The sequence below is a fragment of the Diadema setosum genome, chromosome 17, assembly GCF_964275005.1.
Source record: "Diadema setosum chromosome 17, eeDiaSeto1, whole genome shotgun sequence".
Taxonomy (NCBI): domain Eukaryota; kingdom Metazoa; phylum Echinodermata; class Echinoidea; order Diadematoida; family Diadematidae; genus Diadema; species Diadema setosum.
Genome location: NC_092701.1, coordinates 32,972,843 through 32,990,896, shown reverse-complemented (window position 1 = coordinate 32,990,896; position 18,054 = coordinate 32,972,843). Strand labels below are relative to the sequence as shown.

General features: G+C 39.7%; 1 protein-coding gene across 1 annotated transcript in view; it reads right to left on the bottom strand.

Moving 5' to 3' along the window:
• LOC140240997 (uncharacterized) overlaps nt 1-18,054 on the bottom strand; it is a 119,375-nt gene that overhangs the window by 9,500 nt on the left and 91,821 nt on the right. Inside the window, exons 2-5 of the mRNA XM_072320774.1 lie at nt 10,459-10,647; nt 6,622-6,923; nt 1,710-1,982; nt 220-304 (exon numbers count right to left, since the gene is read on the bottom strand). Of these exons, the coding sequence (XP_072176875.1) occupies nt 220-304; nt 1,710-1,982; nt 6,622-6,923; nt 10,459-10,647 (849 nt within the window). The remainder of the gene's footprint in view (nt 1-219; nt 305-1,709; nt 1,983-6,621; nt 6,924-10,458; nt 10,648-18,054) is intronic.

The following is an 18,054-nucleotide window of genomic DNA, read 5'->3' as shown; positions in this document are numbered from 1 at the left end:
GTACAGTACATCCAATACAATATCTACCGGAATCTGTGTGTGTGATCTTGCTTTTTGATTTCATTTTTTTTTTTAGACGACTAAAGATAAGAAGTCAATTTTGACACTGTTCAAGGCTTTAGTAGTACAATTGTATATTGCTTGTGTGAGTTGAGTGTGTGACTGTGACTGTGTGTGTGTAAACTTGTATCTTTTATTCTGCCTAGGGAGTGAACTTACCAAGTAACTGGACCAAGTTTGGATGCTTGATGTTTTTCATAACGGACGCTTCCCGCAGAAACTCATCTACTCTCATGTTTTCTTCCTGCCAAACAAAGCCCACAAACAAAAACATTATAATACTGAACAAAATACAGAAGTAATGCTCAAAATATTATCCATACTGGCACTGATGGACAGGTAACTGAATACTGTTTGCATTGTGATCTATATAACAAAACATAGTGGATTCATGAATGCAAGGAATGAGAGAACAATAAACATATTAAAGGGACTGTACAGTACTGGTTGAGGTGGGGATTCATGTTTTGAACATTCCTAAGTGAGATAATGAAAAACCTCTTATGAAATATGAAAGAGCATGTAATTTTAAGAAGGATTCAACGTTTATTTGATGAAAATTGGTTTTCAAATGGCTGAGATATCCCAAAAAGTGATAATAATAAAAGGCGACAGGCCATGCCTTTTATTAGGATCTCTTTGCTTCACCTTGTTTTTGGATATCTCAGCCATTTCAAAACCGATTTTCTATCAAATAAACTTTTGATACCCCTTAAAATTGCATGCTCTTTGATATCTCATAGAGTGGTTTCTGAATATCTCGCAAAACATTACAAGCTAAATCCTCACCTCAACCAGAACTGTACACACCCTTTAAGCTACAACCAGACACGGTCATTATCTCTCAATGGTCTCGGCAGTATGATACACACCCTATTTATCATTTGTATTCCCTTACTTTCACTTTTAATCAATTCACTGGTTGGCCAGCGGAGAGAAAATGGGCAATAAAGGAAGAAGCAGCACAGGCATATAGGCTGGTAGGACAGCCCAGAACTGGGCAACATGAGAGCTTGGTATGATGACTAATATATCGCAGTGTTTCATAAACATATTTACCGTCTGCACTCCTTTTCAACTGCAAAGCTGAACATAAAACTTTTCATTTTATATGCAACTTCAAATATGCAAATTCCACAAAAATTTCATTTTTTAATGAAAAGCAGATATTCCCTGGACTTGTTACTGACATATGTCAAGGGTAATATTATTCCCCCTGCCTTCAGAAAGAAGTAAGTCAAAAGCTCTTTCATTGTGCTAGAAAAGTGAAAATATGTTGAATTTTCTTTATATCTTTCTAAGCATGAGGCATCATAAACTGCGGTAGTCTTCTCATCCAGCCATGGCTGCACAGAAACTTTACAAATTCATACTGTGTATCTTTGAATGGATAACTTGATTTTCCTTATATTGCTGTATTCACTCAGTTCACACTTATATCAAGGTGAACTTGTCCTATAAGTTCAATAGGTCTTCTCTTAGTCTCTGGATGGACAATTGCTTATAGGACTGGTCAGTTGGCCACAGGGACAAAAAGTGCAGAGCCCAGAATGACAACCAGATAAACAAAAACTAAATCTTGTCCATATTTGGCCCAATTTGGCCCTCTTGTGCTGGCTCCTCCTTGGTCTTTTTTCCCCCCTCCTCACCCTGAGTGTCTTGACGGCTACAATCTTGTTGTGTTTCTTCCACACGGCCTCGTAGACCTCCCCATACTGGCCGCCGCCCAGCTTGTTCTTCATCGAGATGTCCGTGCGCTCGATCTCCCACTCGTCCGGCAGGGGCGAGACGCCATAGATGATGGGCTTGTGCATCTTGGCGGCGGGGTAGCGGAGGGTCGTGATCAGGCCGTCTGCGTCACGGCAGTGGTGGTGGACCAGCTCTGCCATCGTGTTGAAACGGCTCTCCGCCGTCACCCAGAACTGCTGACGGGGGGAAAATGCAGAGGGATTTTCCTAAGGGCCTTGTAATGCAAATCTGGTCATGCACATTGTCAAAGGTCTGTTTGGAAGGGTTTACTACATACATGTCTTGTAGAAGAAAATTGATATATAAATCCAAACATATTACCATATTCAGTTTTGTGGATATATCACAAAATCAAATACAATGCATGATGATGTGACAAGAACTCATATACTCTTAATTAAAGTCATTTCTCATACACATTTCAAGAGCTGCAGATGGTCTTTCTGTTTTATCGCAAAATAGGAGTTGTAACTAAAACTTTAGCTATTCCATTGATTTTCATCTTAGCTCTGCAAAACTTATTTGGGTGTTCTTGTAAACTTTACTTCAAATCTTTGGCAGTGTCATGACATGATTTCAATTGTTCATTTTTTCAAACCAATGACTTACCACAGCAAAGTCTTTCTGACACTGCTTACTCTCTGTGAACTCATCCTTTGCCCTAATATTAGGCTTGTAACATATGGGGCTATCATAGGCCAAATCCTTTTGTCCATGAATTTCTCATAATTTTACTATAAATAACCCTATTCCTCATCATCTGAATGACAGGCATAATTAAGTCTGTTCTGACTGTCTGCGCGCTTGGCTTGACTAAACTTGTTGAATGTAGAAATTTACTGAGTCCCTTTAGGCTTAGAATGGGATCTCCTCAGTTGCGACATGTAACAGGTTTAGGGGGTATGACACATTCTCCCATATCACACCTGTTCCACTGGGAGTAATGGGCGGTAGACCACCACCCCCATGTGTGAGCTCGTCTTCACACGCACCAGTCTAGCCATGTCTTTCAAGTAATCACCTTCACCCGTATAAATTGCCCTGGGGCTGTCAACATTTGTCCTTTAAAGTCACAGAGATCAAAAAAATCAAGGAGCAATTATGAGGATAATTGTGCATTATCTGCATCTTGATGGGTAAAAAAGATTTCCAAATCATGGAGATTTTTCTGTACTCTTTTTCAGACATGCAGATGTATAGCACAGTTTTTTAGGAACCTCCCTCGGCAAAGTTAGAAGCACTTGATGGCTGTGATACTGAGAGCTCTCAAATCGACTGCACTACAGCATTTCACATTCGTGTAAGCTTAAATAACGACATTGCAAGATGACACCCAGTCCTTGTCAAGGTAGTAAAGCCCTATCAATGATTAAACAATGATGCACATTTTGATATGAATTGTTTGAACACTGTTTTCAAGGGTCAGATATCATTAATATGTTCCTCCCTTCCTTTCAATGGCTTTTTGTGAGAGTTGATTCCTGAAGCTCACCAATATCATCCCACATCAATGTACCACATATAGACATTTGCGTCAGTGAATGCATGCTGTTAGGAGATGAAAGTTTTCTAGTGTAGGTCAGAGCTCGATGTGGAGAAACCACAAATAGCCCAGTGGATAGGTCTAAGCTAGAGATAATCTCCAACTCAGCAGTGTTTCACAGGATTCCTTGTCTACAGGGTAATCCTCTTATACATGATAATTGCTAGTGGAAAAAGACTATAACGGCTGTGGATCTGTGCATAGTGGCCTAACGACTTTAAAACCCTATTTCACTTTCCTGTGTAAAGCCATTCAATAACCCTACATCCCCGCAAAAGACGTGTGACAAAATTGTTTACATGCCGGCTACACAATGGGCCACCTTGCACGCTTGATAATACTTGAGATAGCGACAGACCAATAACATTGTTCAGTTAGAACTCATTAGGGAATGCTGAAGCTTCATGAGGGCAGGCTAAGAATGCATTGTTAATGAATACACAATGCAAACAGGGGCCCCTCTCACTACTGTGTAACTGTGTGACTTCCGTTTCAAACACAACTGTGCCATATAGGCACTATCGTGAGTAGCTTTCACTGTATGCATAAAGTGCACCAACAATTAAAGACAAATGTAATAGTTTTAGATTTGGCACTGCATATCAACAAAAACTTACTTATTGTAGCAACACTTCAGAAAAAAAAATCTTTGTGTTTTGCTGGCACTCAAAATCTTTATAGTGTCATGTTATGAGTCATACTCTATCCACTCCTTAACAAAATCAAAGAAACTGGATGCTTCTCTGTCATATCTTTCAACTTTTCTTTTGATATGCCTCAGCCATAATGCATGGTTCTCCTAATAGGTCTTTAGTACAATGTCTTGACAATGTGTGGTGACAGTTTCACACAATTGGCAAAATATTAAAATGACGGGTTTGCCACAAATGTGCTGAATGTTCACTTTCCTAGAACTAGGTTCAATTGGATGAATGATTAAAATGTCAGAGTGCAGGTATTTGGGGAACTGATGATTTTTACTTGACTTTTGACCCTTTTATAAGTTTATGCATTGAGTAATTTTCAAGGTATTTAGAAAAAGTATAATTTCAGTATCAAATGGGAAAATAGCATTATCTAAACTTGGCCTTTGACCTTTGACCTCACAGTTCCAAAGACAATCACTGTTAGGTTGAACATGCATAAATATGTAAGTTTCATGATGATACCTTGAGTTACTTTTGAGATATGGAGGAAAAAGTGCAATTCAGCACTTTCACTTGACCTTTGACCTTTTGGCAAGAAACTTCACACAGAATATATATTGGGTAATACATGCATACATCAAGTAAAAAAAAAAACAAAAAAACCTTCAGGCATTGCATAAATATAAGGAAAGTAGTGATATTTTGAGGAGTTGACCTTGACCTTTGACCCCTGACCTTTGAACCATGACCCCCAACTTCCCTAGATAATCACTGCCCATTGGAACAAGCATATATACTAAGTTCCATGAAGATACCTTGAACTATTTGCGAGATATGGAGAAAAACATGAATTTTCAACCTTTTTTTTTTCACAAAATAATCTGTGACCTTTGACCCCGTGACCCTAAAATCCAAACAAAGTATTATCCCCCCAGGATATACCCTCATACCAAGTTTGATGTAAAACCACTACACGGTTCTTGAGATATCGACAAAAACAAAACGGGACGGACGTACGTACGTATGGACGGACGGACGGACGACCCGAAAACATAATGCCTCCGGCCACTTCGTTGGCGGAGGCATAAAAAAATTGAACATGTGCACATGGGTGGGATCTCACATGTTCTCATACGCAGTAATGTGTTGTTCCGATATCAAGACTTATGACATAAAATACTTCCTTAGACTGGATTTTAGACAGTGTGGAGGGAACTCATTCCCCTGTATAACGTTCGAAGAAGCGGTATAGACTGCGTGCACATTGAGCAGGCTCTCACTGTGAGTTCTTGCGTATGAAAACTCACAAAGTAAAATACTTCCTCAAGCCCAATTTTCATTTTCATACATTTATATAGTCATGGAGGGTTTTACAACCCACCAGACACATCTGTTTTGTATGTTTTCATACACCTCTATGCTATGTGCAGAGATGAGGGCCTGAAATACATCTAAAATGAGGATTGAACTGCTACATGCCCTTTGTTACACAAAATAAAAGGGTCTGAATAGAAGGGTCTACACTTCGATACTACCAGGGACTTAATTCAGGCTCTTGCCTAGAAACTGGAACCCTTGTACTTGTCTTCTTTTTTTTTCTCATGGGAGAGAAGATTGTGTGACATATGAAAGTAATATCATCCTACAAGCTACAATATGCACTATTAAGAACACCTGTTATAAACCACAGCACTATCTGGTTGTGTAGCTGTACACCTACACTACACAAGAGATGAAGGGCCATTTATTCTCTAGGAGATGACCGAAAGAAGCAGAAACGTACGCACTGCAGACCGCATCAGACAGTGGACATGTCACGATGGGATTGAAGAGGTCGAAAGTACAATCACTCAAAAGTATTGTTGAAACAAAGTTTTGAGTTGCAGTATTACTGTACAGCCTGAATGGAGATTGCCAGTCTGAGGACCAATGCACAGGCCCACACTTATGAGAGTTCAGTCCTAGTTCAATGAGAGATGCACTAAGGTAACATTTTGAATAAGTAGGAGCCTATAGGAGTCTACTGACCAATGAACAGACCCACACTTATGAGAGTTCAAGCCTAGTTCAATGAGAGATCCACTAAGGTAACATTTTGAATAGGTAGGAGCTGATAGGAGACAGTGTGACTATGTTGTGAAGTGTTGTGAATGTTGTCCTGCTGATGTTTTCAGCTTCCTCTTCTGAGGTTCAGGGATGAAGTGAGTGAGGTATTCATCCAGAAAAGTCCGAGATGCCAGATATTCTGTGCTTTGGTGCTTTATATCATCATTTTATCATTACAAATGTATTATCTTTTTAATGATAAGTGCATCATAAAGTGGAATAAATTCACCCTTTCAGTTCAGCCCTATGTCATTCATTTATGATTGTTCATCTTTGTCTAGGTTGCAGAATTTCAGAAAGATTCTTTTAATTGTAAAGTCTATATCAACTGATTCTAAAATTGGAAAAATATTTTGCAAGATAAAAGGTCATATGTCTTTGTCTTTCACATTAAACAAATTCAACCAAATTCTGCAAATACCAGAAATTGTTGAATAAGGGTAGAAATGCAGATTGCATGCACGAGCATGTTAGAGGAGCCTGCTAGGTGAGCTGGTCACCTCTGGTGGTACAAACCTTTCCATCGCCGCCACTGTTTATCCTGTAGTGGTAGACGCGGCCGTCGTAGCGGAGGGATATCGAGAGCTGGCCGGAGCTGCTCTCGCTGTCGCGGACCAGGAAGCTGCCGTCGATGCCACTGCTGAGGAGGTACTCGGCGGCATTGCGCGAGATGCGGCCGTGGTACCAGGAGTGCTTCTCCAGGCTGTTGAAGGGCGTGACGTAGGTGGACGGCACCCAGCCCGTCTTGCCGTTCTTGAGCTTCTTAGCCTCGCACCACTCGCCTCCCATGTTGTAGCCAAGGATGCGCACCTGGTCACCTGCCGATGGAGTGGAGTAGAGCATCAGCTTCATTATTCATCATTAATAATGAGTGATGACTGTTTCACCATCATAATCACTTTCCTCCTCCTCCTCCTCCTCCTCATCATCATCATCATCATTATCATCACCACATGCTGTCACCATCATTACCAACAACACTACAGCTACTGCCATCAACATCATCATCATCATCATCATCATCATCATCATCATCATCATCATCATCATCATCATCATCATCATCCCATCACAATGACAACCGCTGTCATCACCAACATCATCATGATCATCATGATCATCACCATCATCGTCATCAGCATGTTCATCCACCTTCTATCAAATGTGTGAAAGATGACATGTTTTCACGGCATAAATACCTCTGCCACTTCATACCACTTCACCGATACATTGTTCAGGGCCAGTTTGCAAGGGAAGGCTAATGCATGGTATGGTTAATATAGGGCAGATATAAAATGTACATTTGTACATACATGTACTGTATGTATTCCATCCATGCTACAATGATATGAGCAACCTGTTGGACTGCTAGCAAAGCATGGAGCCTGTGTATAGTATCCTATAAAAGTTGATCGAACTTTCATGGCAAAGTAGTTCAATGGTCACTGGCCCCGTGTGTGACTTAGATGACCACAAATACCCTCCCACTCTTCCAAAGTGTCAAGGTACAATATTGTATGAATTCACCCAGCTAGGCAACATTAGGATGCTGTTATCAAGCTTTCAAAGGGCTACATGCTTTTACAAAATCTATCTTTTGTGAACAGATGAAATTACCTCCAGATAATCATAATGTCTATTGGTCCACATGAAGATTATTAATAAAGACATGAATTCATCAAATAAGTTTTTCAAGTCCTAGGATAAAGAATCATTTTAAGGAGAGTTACAGACTCTTATTTGCAATGAATTGACCTAACAACCACTTGAAAACCACAACAAAGGTATTCTTGTGGCTTTGGTTTGGAGTCAGCTGCTTTTGGTATACTGTCAGTGGCCTGCCATACTTTTTATATCCTGAACAATTGCTCTACTACTACACCCAATTGCTTTTCGACAAAATAACAGCATCCTCTTCTCCAAAGAAATGAAGGTAGAAATAGATTTGTGTCTGTTGCCTGCTTCAGTTCTTATGGAAGAGTACCAAATTAACATTTTTCCTCCTTCACAACTATCTTGATGTTCTGCTCCATCATTTCACATTTCACTTTTGCTTGCAATTCCAGCATCTATGGTACCTATAGAATTCATGGTATGATAAATAATTTATTTCTGTGATCCAAATAGAGCCTTCTGAATTAATTTCTCTAAACTCCTTGCTGGGCGTGTGATGAAGAATTATTAGAAGGCAAGACTTTTTCAGTACATTGCTTAATGACAGACAACACAAATGTAGTTGTCATGGATACAGCATTTGACATTGATGCACATATGTATAATTGATGTAAAAAATTCAACTTTCAAGCAATACAATGGAAACATGATAAATTTTCTAATGCAAGGAACATACATGTACACAGAGCAATAATCTCTATTGCCTTCCTATTCAAATGGTGCCGAGAATTGTCGGCAACGTATTGGCGATTTTAATCACACAGACAACAAAGTGTGGTGTGAACACCGAAGAGGAAATTGGCCGGTTTCTGTGTGCAGTAGAAAATGAAATCAACAAAGCACTTTCCTGAGGGGACAGGCGGTTTTTTTGTCGCAACCCGAAATGAATTTCGACTTTTTTTCCGTCCCTGCAGTATTTGTGTTGCAATTTGAGCTGTTGACTCAGGCTTGTTTACATTGAAAATGCACTAAATATTTGCAGTTTATAGTGCCATTCAAATCCCGAGGGACACATACATCTGATTTATTGAAATATTCAAGCTGTGAGGCTTTGTCTCAGAGAAAAAAAAATGGGGAAAAACAGTGAAAATTGTGTTTGCTATCAAAGTTTGTCTGCATTTCCAAATCTTCACATCTACAATTCCTGGAGTGCATTATAATCTATTCCTCCATTGATGAGAAATCTCTGTGCAATGTATGTACCCCTTGTCTTGTGTTAGCAATGTTGTACATTGTAAATGGAGACATCTCACTTAAACAGCTGAACATAGTACCATCAAAACACACCTACACATGTGTAGAAAGAAAACAAAATACTGATAATATCAATGTCCAATCTGGTATAAAGAAAAAGATAAACAGAACCTGGCCAGAAAATATCTGCCAAAATGTTCCACTTTAAATTGGCCATCATGCAATGTCAAGGAAATAGACCACAAAATTTCGTCAAACTTTCCAAAATAGTAGCAGCATTCAAGTGAAGGAGTTTCACTGTTTCATAGTCACATGATCAGATGAGGCTATGACATCATCACCTCCAAGCCTGCCACTGACTTACAAATTTGATTTTGCAACATTTTTTTTAAATGTAAACAGCTGAATGATATTCTTAACATGAAATTACTCTTAAACTGCAATGACTTCATGATATTTTAAAGGGGAATTAACCCTAAACATACAGTATTGGCCCCCTTTATGTGTATGTGGATTTTATGAAAGCAAAACTAGAAGAGATCAGTAGATTTGGGTTGAAACAATTTGTCATGTTACACTAGTGGAATAACATAAAGAACATATAAAGAGAATTTCACACATTTGTTTTTGTTTTTGGTTTTTTAAAGAAAAGTAGGCATTCTCTCAATTCAAACATCATGTTATGAGTAACATCATTCCCCCTGCCTTCTGAAAGAAGCAAGTCAAGTGCTCTTTCATCTTGCCAGAAAAAAAAAGGAGAAAATACTGGAAAGCAAGAAATTTTTGACGCATGAAATTTTTGCAAATTGGAGCCGGTGGCCTTTTTTGCAGCATGAAATTTTTGTGAATTACAATCTGTACCAATGGCATTCAGTGCATAGACTGTAGACAAGAACCTTTCACATCTATTTTTATTTTCCGAATCTTGACCCTCACGAAATTCTCAAAATTAAAATTTGTGCGAAAATTTATCATTTTACAGTATACAGAATTCTCTACATATTTTCTCTATATCATTTGGCAACTATGACATCCAGCAATGGCCTGTGATGGCCGTACACCAAACCTTCATTTAAAACATAAATAAAGACTCATAACTTTTGAATGGATTGTACTATTGTTCTCAAACTTCAAAGGTGCATTCAACTAATATTGTCGCATTCACTGAATCAAAATAATATTCTTGGAGTATTTCCAGATACAATTTACAAAGGGGAAGCTGGTTGTAGTTCCAGAATCATAGATCAAAAAATTACATAATATCTTTAGAAACCTTTTCTCATTCAACAAGTTTTTACTTTATAATAAATTACCCTAACCTGTTCTAAACATACAGGCTCATATCACTGTATGAAGTTGGCTTGACTCCTGCATTTTCTAAAGTTTGATGCAAACCATTAAACATCTGAATTAATGATTGCTGTGAGGACTGAAAGAAAAGAAAGAAAGAAAGAAAGAATTCAAAAGGCAGGTTTCTGGTCCCACCTTTCCGGACGTTGAGTTGGTTTTCTCCACTGCCATTGAAGTCGTAGAGCACCACGAAGAGGTCAGGGTCATGTTCGTCTCCACCACAGACATCCTCCGTGGAATTCCACCCTCCGATGTCCGGCGTCTGGGCGTGAGGCGGGGTGCTTGGGAGAGGACGAGATTGGATTGTGTCGGAAGGGAAGTTGTCTGCAGAGAAATTAGAAAACAAGCAAAGGGTGTTACGAGAGTGAGTCATTGACTTCTGAGAAAAAAAAAATCATACATTTCCTTTCACTCAACAAAGGGCTGCAAAGTGAAAACAATATGCTGTATAAAATATGTACACAGCTCATAAGTAATACCCTCAAGTAGTGCAGAATTCTTATTAAGGTAAGCCCATTATGTAAATAACACAAATATAAATCCCTAATGAAGTCATAAATATATGTTGGATAGTAATTGATTAATTGAAAGAAGTCATCATGAGGGAAAAAACCCCCAGAGTTGTCACACATGTGACGGTCAATATACCGACTCGCTGACAGGACAGAAAAGAAAGGGGCAAAAACTAAAAACATGACTTATTGACAAGACAAACATTTACAGTGCGGGGCAGAAGTTGGATCATTATGTAAATGTGCATGCCAGAAGTTCAACATAGCATTCTAAAAGCAAGCATCTGCCATCTGAAAACACAGTAGACATCATGTAATGTTTCTGCCAAGCCTCAGACTACGGTCAGTGGCACCGCATGTTTTCCTAAAATAGACATTTGAGGTCAAGGAACGCCTTTTATGAACTCTGGGAAACCTTTACTATCAGACTCTTGGGCAGATTTTCTGAGTTAAAGAGAGAGAGAGAGAAGAGTAGAGAGAAGCAACAACATGATAAAGATACGAGTTAAATAGAGGCAAAGTTGCCGGGGAGTTCTATCTCTCCCTCGCTGTAACAAAACTCCCTCTTAGCTGTGAAGAGCGTTCTACAAGGGGACAACACGCTGCTACAAGTTCACTCAACAGAACAAGCACTCCAGTGACCGTGGCACGAATGCGCATCATAGTATCTGACGGGGAAGACAGCTATCGGATATCACACAAAGAGTAGAATCCATTTGATGTTTGCACAAACACGCAAACACACACACACACACGCACAAAAACATCCACGGTGTCGATGACGTACAGTTGGAAGTGACAGTGAGATGTTTGGTGACCAATTCCATCCCTCCTAAGTCATCCGAATCAAACCTCTCCTCCAGAGTTAAGAGCATGTTAAAAAGCTGACAACCGACACGTGCTCCTCGGACGCTCAATGCAATATGCCTGCTTCCGAGGGGAGATGGCTATTAAATATCATAGAAAAAGTTATACCACATCCCCCTCTGTCTAACCTGACCTCCAGGCCCTCTTTAATCAAACTAAGGTCCGGTTTCAAACGGCGGTGGCTCGTTTGTTGACCGGGGCCGACTACAGCGAAAAACAGAACTAAAACAGGGGTTGAGGAGAAATCCTGCGCATCAATGAGTATTCCAGACACGTTGAACTGACATTGCATCGCCAGATGTGAGACGGCTCTCTGGGCTTTCCTTTCAAGCTCATTTCAGGGAACGAGGTTTCACGCTGTACTATTCATTAACATCTTAATAGTGATTTCCTCTTGCACTTTCACGGTGGCATTTTTAAACAGCCATTTACTCCTTGAAACTGTATACAAACTTTAGCTCCTATACCATGCCTGATTCCAGGACACCACTCTGTTTCAATGCAGCCTTGATCCCAATAAATTTTAAGTGTGAAGTTGGGGAATATTCTGCACTAATTGATTCTCATCAATTTTATTGTACTATGTATGTATGTATTATACATGTAACAAGTGTGTTAGTCTGACACCTGTTTCTGCTATACATGTACATCTTATGAGCAGCATTCTAAGAAACTATATGACTAGGCACTAATAGCTGCATCACCCAAGAATGTGACACAGTTTTATGAGTTTACTTAAGAAAATTTTGACAATTTTTGCCCTTTGTTACAGCAAATTCACATGAACTTGACGGCTGTCACTCAATCAGCTGACATTGTTTCTAATAAGCATTACAATGTATATTCCTGAGCTTGCTACATGCATTATACAACAGATACAGTACATACATGTATCTGATAAATGATCCTTCCAATAACATTGTGGCTCTTTGCGTTTATCGAGAAAAAAAAATACTATTTTCACATTCAAATGTGTTATCATTCATTTCATATGCATCATTATAATGTCTATCATACAGGTTCTTTAATGAAACAAAATATACTGAGTATCTTAAAAAGTGAAACAGGTTCACTATGATACTGATACTCAAAACAAATCAAATTTACACATGTAGATTTCAATGTGACACAGCATATCAATGCATATAGTGCCCATAATGTGGCTTGCGATAACAGACTGTTTTAGTACAGTTCCAGCTGTTTATCACATTAAAAAACTAGGAGGATAATGATGTTCAGCTACAAATCAACACAGTGAAGATTTCCACTGAAAACTTAAATGATGCACAGTATTTTTCTCCAGGTAAGAAGTGAGGTTGCAGATTACACAACAAAGTTGATGAACGCAAGCGCATATTGTATGTACTGTTGTACTCCAGCAAAAAAAAAAAAAAAAGAAAAAGAAAAAAAAAGGAAGGGATATTAGAGTACCCTCAAGGCTGCTTGCACCTGCATCTTAAACAGATGATATTACAAACGCCCACTCAGCACTTGTCAATAAGAACAGCTCGAAAAACTGAAGAGGTCCATTTAGCTGTCGGTTGACAGGTACTGGGGGAGGGGTAGGGTGTCCTTGAACACAACTACTGCCTACACTGGCGCTAATTTGTAGTTACATGAAGCAACTACAGTGCACTTCCGTTATAATAACCACAGTTATTAAGAAATTTTAATGTAACGATAGAAAACTGAAAAATTGGGGCTCTATGTGAGTTTTTCATACTTCTCAGTGGTCAAAGATAATACCCAAATTAGTGAAGCCTTTTGTGCATTGAATTCTTTCGTCAGGAGATGAAGAGATATTTAATATCTTTGGAGTTTTTCAAGGGGTCTCGGCATAGAATCAGCTAGGAAGACTTGGTAGTTTGGCATCACGAGTCACCCTGGGTAATCGGAAAACAGCATCAACCAGGCACATCACATAAGAGGGCTTAGCAGGAAGACCTGAGCATGCAACCTACCTGGGTCCAGGAATGTATGATGTGTAGTACATGACATAAAATCAATGTATCCTGTCTCAGTAACAAGAAGACACTAGCAGCCCTGATGGATGATATAAACTTCTACTATGATCTGATATTTGTTTTTCTTGAACTGATATTATTTTTTTTTTCTAGCTATGAAGGAAGAACAAAGGTAAAACAAACTGCACCATCCAAAAATGATGTGCCGATATTGCAGATAAAAGAATATTGGCACTCTGAAGAAATTGGTAGGTATGTATGACCAAAGGACCCTGGGTAGATACAACTTTAAAAGCCACCTACATCAGACAAGGCTAAGGTCATAGCTACCCAGCTGTGGTGTGAAGACACAACAGACCACCTCTACAGCTTATCTCTGAAAGGCCAGGAGCATTTTACAGGTTGAGACGCTTCAAAAACAAACTCCTTGTGCAATGTTTAATACAAAAAAAAGGGATAGAGAATATAAGAAGAGAGAAAGAGAGAGAGAGAGAGAGAGAAAGCAGAAGAGAAAGGAGCATTAAGAACCAGCAAATCCACAGAATTGTACTTGACAAGCCTCAAGTTAAAATCCACACCAGCAAAGTGTTGCGGCACATGTTAACAGCACTTTGCACACAAATTTGTTGGGGGTATATTCAGCAGGGTGGCGGCAGTTTATACTATAGAAAGAGAAATAAAGGGAGAGAGAGAGAGCTTGGGAGCTGACAAAAGATGTTTGCTGACTTCGGAAGGCTCCTCTTACGTGGCTGCGGTGGCAAAACTCAGTGAGGCTGGCGGCAGATTAGAAGACCCTCCAAACGTCTTAGCCACGCTTTGCAGTCCGTCTGGAGCCTCAGAGGGGGCAGGGGACGGGGGAAGAAGGGGGGAAGGTGGGGAGAGTAGCAGATGAATAGGTATAGAGATGAGATACATCACTGGGACCACATGGAGTTCACAATTTGCCTTCAAAAGACGGATCAATTTGAAATATTACATGCATGGTCCCCTGATGACTGCGAGGCTAAAGGTCCATTCACACACACTGAATAAGTGCGGCCCATCTCGTGTTCCGGTTCACATGTACACAGGCGAAAAAACAAACAAACAAACAAACAAATAATACTAAAATCATAATCCAAGTCACAATGGTTCACAAAGAAATATCACAACCCAAATCGCACCAATTCAAGCAAGACCAAACTGTGCATATATGCAAGTCTTGGAGTTTAGCCTGACTTTGATCCAACTGTTCCCCACGAGCCTTGCTTTATGGGATATAAAAAATGCAAAGATTTTGCACATCCTTTTCGTACACATTTTGCATTGCAAATACTGTAAACATGACTATTCTGAAAAAGTGTATGCCTATTAACTACATTGTATTTTGGAAATGTCATACTTCTGGTATCGAGAACGGATTGTGATTTGAATCATTTTAGTTATTGGAGATGAAAAGGAGGCACTAAGCAGAACATCTTAAAGCAAATGCTACTGTTATGGGGAATGAGTGGACTTCCATGGTAGGTCATCCAGGATAAACATGAGATTCACACACACACATACACACACACACCAATGCATGAGATGAAAGAAGGGGGGTAGGAGGGGTGGGGAGAGGGCTCGACTTAGACAGAAATAATTTGCATGCAAATATTAAAACTACTGAAATCAAAAGGAGAAAGTCATAATGGCCCCTATGGTAACAATTATCGGAGGTAATCAGCACCGACAATTACAACTCTGAAGGCCAAGGGTGGCACTTGTGGGCAAGTTTCCATCCCGCCTCGTTGCCCGTGGGGCAGAAAGCATCGCCTTTGACTGTATGTAATGAATACCACCACAAGACTTGGCTATGGAACAAACACACACAACAGAAACCCCCCAAAACCCTTCTCCTTTTTCCAGCATTTTCTTCATTGCATATTCAGTGGTGCTGATATATATCTTGTGCAAATTATTTTAAAGGCAGTACAAGCCCTCTTTGGTCAAGCGTGCATCAGCGGCATCCTGTATGTTCATAAAGCACTGAAATGTCAGCTGAAATGGCGTAAAAACAAATGCATCCTGATAGTCGATTCACCGGGCACCGCATATAAGATCTCCGATACTCAACAGCAGCGAGTGACTGATCTGATCTACGAGCAACGCACTCGACGATGCTTTTTACGTCTCGCAGAAATGACGACGACCAAATCTGAGGCCCGCTTTAAACCGTGACATCCTCGGAGGGAAGCTGAGCTGGAATCTGACACATGTCACTTGATGCTAGAGTGCACTCTTCAGATGAGGTTTGGTGGAAATAGGGCTAGGATGATGATAAGAGGGGGCACAGTTAACCCTCAGAGAACCACCATCTTAAATTCTATCAACACTGAATATGTCAACATGTGATCATGAGACTGAAAGAGGTATTCCCCAACTCTTGGTGCGGTAATGGACTTGGCCTGAAAGCAGAGCCAGTTCATGATGAAAAATGATCCCGAAAAATTGATTAGATTTCATCAAATTGCCCTTAGTTGTTTCTAGACTTTATCCATCAAAATGGTTAAAAAAATGATAATTTCTCTGCCTCTTCTGCCATCAAGATAAGACTGACATGAGCTTGTTGAGAATTACTCCTTATGTAAACCGAGCAGTAACTCTTCAAATGACCTTCAATTCCTGAAGTTTGAAGGGATAAGAAATCAATGGTTTAACACAAAATGCTAGCGTCTTTTCAGATATATTCTCCTATTTCTTGTTATTCAATTACTGTCACACTCCTAAATTCAAACCAAAAATGCTCACATCTGGCATGTTATAATATTTTCACTCTTTTTATGTGGCAGCTTTTGCATGCATTGTATTCTTTTTTATTTCAATATACTGGTTGATAACAACTATCAATATTAAAGTTTTAGTCATGATAAGAAGTGGACTATTCCACAGTCCCTATGGTAATTTCATATCATCCCTCCATAATTCCTACATTATTTTCTTGAGTTCATACAGCATCCTTTTATCTCTTTATTCTCTTTTCACGTGTTGGCCTGTTAATAATCTATACAGCGATACATAATATGTTATCATCAACAGTCAAAACAAACAAAAAAAGTATATATCTGTAGTTGATATTGTTTTTGTTTTTTCTTCTACTGGAGAGGTTTTAATGTCAGCCTCACAAATTTCAAGCATACAAATATTTCTGTCACAAATTATATCTGCAGGAAATGATTGGACTGTGAGGAGTTGAGGTGCCATGCACATCATCCGCTCACCCAAGAAGATGTCGCCATGCCAGGCAAAGCCGCACAAGCCGGCTTGCCCGCAGTGTTTCCACAGAGAATCTGCGAGGCGTCGCCATGCCTGGCACGACGGCCCTCTCCGTCGGATCGCACCGACTTGAACATGTTACGCACGCTTCACAGACAAACCCCTCGAGGCTGGACGATCCAAATGAACCAAATGAATTCATCTGACTCACGGCGGACATCTCAAGCTACTCTCTCTCCTCTATCAATCCTTTATTCTTCTCTCTATCCCTTCTCCATCTCTGTATCCTCCATCTCAGTTCTTGTGTTCACACCAAACATAAACCTTGGCTTCCTTCTTCACTGTTTCCCCTTGTCATATAATCGTGGCAGACTTTGACAAATGGTAATGGCATACAAAAGAAACATTGCTTGAAGGGAAAATCAATGTTACTATATATTCATTGTTGTAATCTTGGATTGCATCGACCTTCCCCAGTTTGTGAGATAGTGATACCTCTACATTCATGATTATGGCATGCCATATGTCCCAGAAACGGAAAAACACCTGTTTATCGACCAATAATATTAGTTTTTCGGCAACAAACTAGTTCATCTGTTGATAAATTGAGGTGTTTTTTTTTTTAATTTATGGAACATTTTGCTTACCATACATGGTGATAGTAAGGCATCACGCAACCGACAGCAAATTCTCCTGCCCTTAATTCAACATTAAAAGGCCTACAAAATTTAAGGCACGTAAAAACTAGTAACACTGATTTCACATTACTAATGTAATAATTGATCAGGTTATTTTGATGCTCCATCAAATCCATCAGTAGAAAAAAAGGAGGACACATATGAGAGATGGGCGGGGTCACAAAGGCAGCTATCAAAGAGAAAGAAGTCTAAAGTGGAAACCTTTCAAAACGTTCATCCCTATCAACATTCAAGCCCACTTGAGCAAGAGACACTGAAGTTCTTTACCGCTCAAGCCATCCCCCCCCCAAAAAAAAATGTATAAAATAAACGAGGAGGCAAGAAACAAAAAGAGAGGACATATGATGAATGTCTCGCGCAGTCGGCTGCGACACTTTGAGTATGCCTTCCTGCAGACACTGGTTTCGATTCTGCCCAATATCAATCTACACCCGTGGAGCGCAGAGAGGAAAATTG